The 4,148-nt window shown below is 57.2% G+C and overlaps 1 protein-coding gene across 1 annotated transcript in view; it reads right to left on the bottom strand.

Moving 5' to 3' along the window:
- Positions 1 to 3,702, bottom strand: part of DRC7 (dynein regulatory complex subunit 7) — an 18,159-nt gene extending 14,457 nt beyond the window's left edge. Inside the window, exons 1-4 of the mRNA XM_066348739.1 lie at positions 3,506 to 3,702; positions 2,922 to 3,096; positions 2,286 to 2,411; positions 1,404 to 1,598 (exon numbers count right to left, since the gene is read on the bottom strand). Of these exons, the coding sequence (XP_066204836.1) occupies positions 1,404 to 1,598; positions 2,286 to 2,411; positions 2,922 to 3,096; positions 3,506 to 3,702 (693 nt within the window). The remainder of the gene's footprint in view (positions 1 to 1,403; positions 1,599 to 2,285; positions 2,412 to 2,921; positions 3,097 to 3,505) is intronic.
- Positions 3,703 to 4,148: the final 446 nt, after the last annotated feature.

The raw sequence follows: 4,148 nt of genomic DNA, 5'->3' as shown, positions 1-4,148 counted from the left end.
ACAGGAAAGCCCGAGGGAGGTGCCCACCAGGGCTCGGCTCTGGATCTGATCCGGAGTGCGGGCAAAGGGTCGGGACTCAGACTTTCCAGAGTTTGTCATTGGAGGGTTTTACATGTTGATCTAAGAGTTTGCTGGAGAAGAAAGTGTGTGTGTGTGTGTGTGTGTGTGTGTGTGTGTGTGTGTGTGTGTGTGAGAGAGAGAGAGAGAGAGAGAGAGAGAGAGAGAGAGAGAGAGAACATGCTAGGTGGCAAGAAAAATACCCAGGAGAAAACCCCGCAGAGGCCACAGAAACGGGCTGGTGACAGGAGGGAGAAATAGTGAATCTCCACGACGCAGAGTCAGACAGATGGGGCCTCTGTCCCCGAGTTTCCATTTACCCGCATGGCGACTTGGGCAACGTTTAAAACCAAGCGATGACACCTACCACTCAGCGCTGTTGTGAGGAACAACCAAGTCAGTGGGCATGAGAGCGGCTCATCCACTGGCAAGTTCTCTGCCCTTGGTAGCTATCGGTATTATTTTAATAATGACCGTTTTGGCTGAGAGAAGAGGCCCACGTGTGAGCTCACAGGCCTTTGGAGCCAGAAGCAATGATAGCGGTTCTATCTTCCCTGAGGAGGGCCTGAGAGAGCAAGGCTCTCAGCCGGTGCCTCCCTCCACCAGGGCCCACCGGGGCCCCAGGCTCTCGGGAGGAGTAACAGGTGCACGAGCCCCCGGGTCCCCGGCCTGGAGCTGCAGACGCCCACAGGGGCTTGACCCTGATCACTGAGCTATGCAGTCCACCCAGTTCGTGAGAGGCGTCTTCTGCCTGTCGTGTGGCTCTTTTCCCAAGGCAAAGAGATGCTTTATGGTCCCTAAAATGAAATCCACTTAGGAGGGTTTCTTGTGCTCACAGTAGCCTCTGGGCATTATGGCCTCTCAGTCAACGGATATAGAAATACAACCACCACCTGCTGAAGGGTGAGTGCCTTTTTTTTTTTTTTTTTTTTTTTTTTTTTTTTTTTTTGGTGTAAAAAGGGGCCTTTTTACCTGGCAAGGGGTAAAAAAAAAAAAAAAACCAAAAAACTAAATGACTGTCCATTTGTCTGCTTCCTCCTTACAGGAAAACGACGGGATGGACTCTATCAAATGTGCAGAGTGGTCTGGAAGAGTTTGACTTGAAGTACAAGGCATGTGGCCTTCAGGAAATTTGCCTCGTGGGGAACACAGAAGCTGAAACTGAGCTACGACAAGGAGAGAAGGACAGCCAGTGTGGGGACCGGGGCCCCGCGGGTTCAGGTGCGGCGGTCAGAGAAATCGCCTGTGGTTTGGAATACGAACTCCGCGGCGAGGGAACTGTGTCCATGAGGCCGGGGCAGGGGAGGAACCGGAGCGACGCGCAGCTTTCAGGACGCCCGGCCTACCTCCTTGGGCGACACGGTGAGCGGGCACACCTCCCGGGTCAGGTCCATGAGGCACAGCTCCTGCGAGCCGTAGCCGTTGACGCAGTAGGCGTCGTAGCCGGCGCCGATGAGCATGGAGCAGAGCAGCACGCTGAAGTCGAAGCAGTTGCCTTTCTGGCGCTTGAGCACCGTGGTCGAGGAGAACAGGTGCGAGGGCTGCCCATGGCCGGCGGGTCAGCGCTGCCAGGCCCTCTGCGCCTGGCCCGCCATCCCCACGCCTCAGGGCTGGGCGCCAGTGCCTGTGCAGGCTGGACCCCAACAGGGCTCCTCATCTTTGTCAGGCTGGGGGGGGGCCTGCTAAGGTTGGGGGGGGGACCAGAGACCCATGTCCAGAAAGAGCCATCACATTGGCTAGCATTTTCAGGGACTGTGGGTTTCCTGATGGGAGAGACCCTGTGGGCTGCGGAAGCGCGTGGTCTGATGCTCTCTGGTGGGCAATTGTATGGTTTGATTCCAAAGTTCCCCTCACCAGCTCCCCCGTCCCTTCCTTCTCATCCTTTCCTCGGTTCCCACTAGAGGACGTGTCCCTTCCCCCCTTCCTCCCTCCTTTCTCAACGGCCAGAAGCTCAAAGATGAGGCTGTGAGTCCTGAGTAGCAGGGACCTCCTCTCTTTCCTTTCCCCACTCCCTGGAGTCCTGAAAGGAAGACGCTAAAGGTGGAAAGAGACAAAGAGGTGGGAACCGGAAGACCAGGCTTGCTGTGTGACCTTCGGCAAATGGCTGCCTCTCTCTGGGCCTGTTCCCCCACCCTCCCCAAACAGACTCATGGGCTGAGCCTTTCTCACCACACTTGCCCAGCTTTCCATCGCAGGCCGGTGAGGATGCAGCCCAGAGCGGCACTTACCGGCTTGAGGGGGTCGGGCAGGGGCTCCATGGAGAGGAAGTCGGCCACAAACTGGGCACAGGTGTCCCAGTTGTAGAGCTCGGGGTAGGGCATCAGCGTGGGCCGGAGGGTTGTGCTCACAAACTTCTGCAAGGGCAGAGACCAAGAAAGAAAGACAAGGTGGGGGGAGAGATCGAAGGTCCTGGGAGGGCATTCCACCCGGGTGGAGGCCACCGCGCTCCCAGGAAGCCAGAGACCCTGGGCTCAGCCTCTGCCCCGGTGCCTTGGGAGTTGGTAAAAGGGATTTCTCAAAGCCTTTCAGTCAGCTCCAGAATAAGCTGGTGCTGTTCCCCGGTGCCGGTGCCGGGATGAATCGGCACCTCCCCGTCACCGGAACAGAGTCTGAGCGTCTCTGTGGGTTGCCGTTTTACAGCCTTTGGATTCAACCCTTATATTCCAGGGACGGGCCCTGCGTCATGGGACTGGAAGGAGGGAGTCCAGTGCTTGGGTTCTGGAGCCCGTCCTGGTCGTTTTGTTTTATTTCTCTCTGCCCTTCCCTATCTGTAAGCTCTGATACAAGACAGGGCCGTGCATGGGCCCACCTCCCCTGCCCTCTGCTATCGAACCCACCCCCTGCCCCCCCCCACCTGGCCTTACGGGCACTTCGCACTCATTCAGCGGGTACAGGAAGAGGGGCATGCGGTCCGGGCACAGGTGGCTGTACTGGCGGGAGAAGTTGTCTGCCACTTGCAGCAGGTGCTCCTCCTTGGGCGTGTTGGTTCGGTAGGAAAGGGGCAGACTGGAGATGTCAATCGTCTCCTTGGTAGTGACCCTGTGCCCGGAAGAGGATGGCATTAGTCATGTGCACGAGGCTCGGCCTGGACACAGGAACCCTCAGTCCACCTTAGCTGCCATGGGCTCTGTCCCTTCCTCGTTTAATCCTCACAGCAACCTAGGAGGGAAGCATCACTATGAGCATCGGCCCCTGTAAACAGATAAGGGAACCGAGGCACAGAGAGGCTGAGTGACTTGCCCAGGGTCACACAGCCAGTGAGGGGACAGTGTGGGGACTTGGCCCGGGCAGTCTGAGAGCAGAGCCCTCACTCTTCATGGCCTCCTCCTATGTCCTGGTCCTGCCTCCCAGCCCAGGTGCCTTCCTTCTGCCGGGTTCCGACTTGGCCCCGCCCTGCTATGACCCTCTCGAGGGCTTGTAGGTCTGAAAGCCCCACCCCGACGCTCACAAGGGCTTCTCTGGGACGTCGATCGCGATCTCCGACAGCTTCTTCTCCAGATCTCTGAGCATCTCCTGCGTCATGGGGAGCTCCTTCTTCTGCACTGTCGACTGCCTCGCCGACTTCTCCTCCCTCTCTGCCCGCTCGGCCACCTCCTCCCGCTCGGCCGCCTCCTCCTCCTCCACCTTCTCTGTCAGGACCTCCATTCCGGCGTGTCTCTGGCTGTCTAGAGATGGGGTCTCTGCAGCAGGGATCAAGGCACTCAGAACGGCTGACTTTAGACGGGGAAGGGGCCACCGAGACCACCTGTGTCCCTGGGTGGTGGTTCTCGGTGGATTAGATTGCAGAGGGAGGCTGTGGGTCTCCCTCAAACTCCCTTTCCATCCAGCAGAAAGCCTCTGCTGGGTGCTAACCTGTATGACACCCTTTCTAGCATCCACAAATCTCCCTCCAAAACAAAGACCAGCGGGCCACAGGTCGAGAATCATTGTCGGGACAGGAGAGGGTAGCCCGAACCTAACACTGCTTGCCTTCTCCTGCGATTGTTATAACCCTGTCTTCTCTTTACGGCAACTGATTCGATGCTAAATGGATTACTGTAGTATTGTAAAATTTTCTATTTAAATATATTTATTAAGCCCAATAAGTACAC

The sequence above is a fragment of the Saccopteryx leptura genome, chromosome 9, assembly GCF_036850995.1.
Source record: "Saccopteryx leptura isolate mSacLep1 chromosome 9, mSacLep1_pri_phased_curated, whole genome shotgun sequence".
NCBI classification, from domain to species: domain Eukaryota; kingdom Metazoa; phylum Chordata; class Mammalia; order Chiroptera; family Emballonuridae; genus Saccopteryx; species Saccopteryx leptura.
This window is presented reverse-complemented; position numbering and strand designations above follow the sequence as displayed.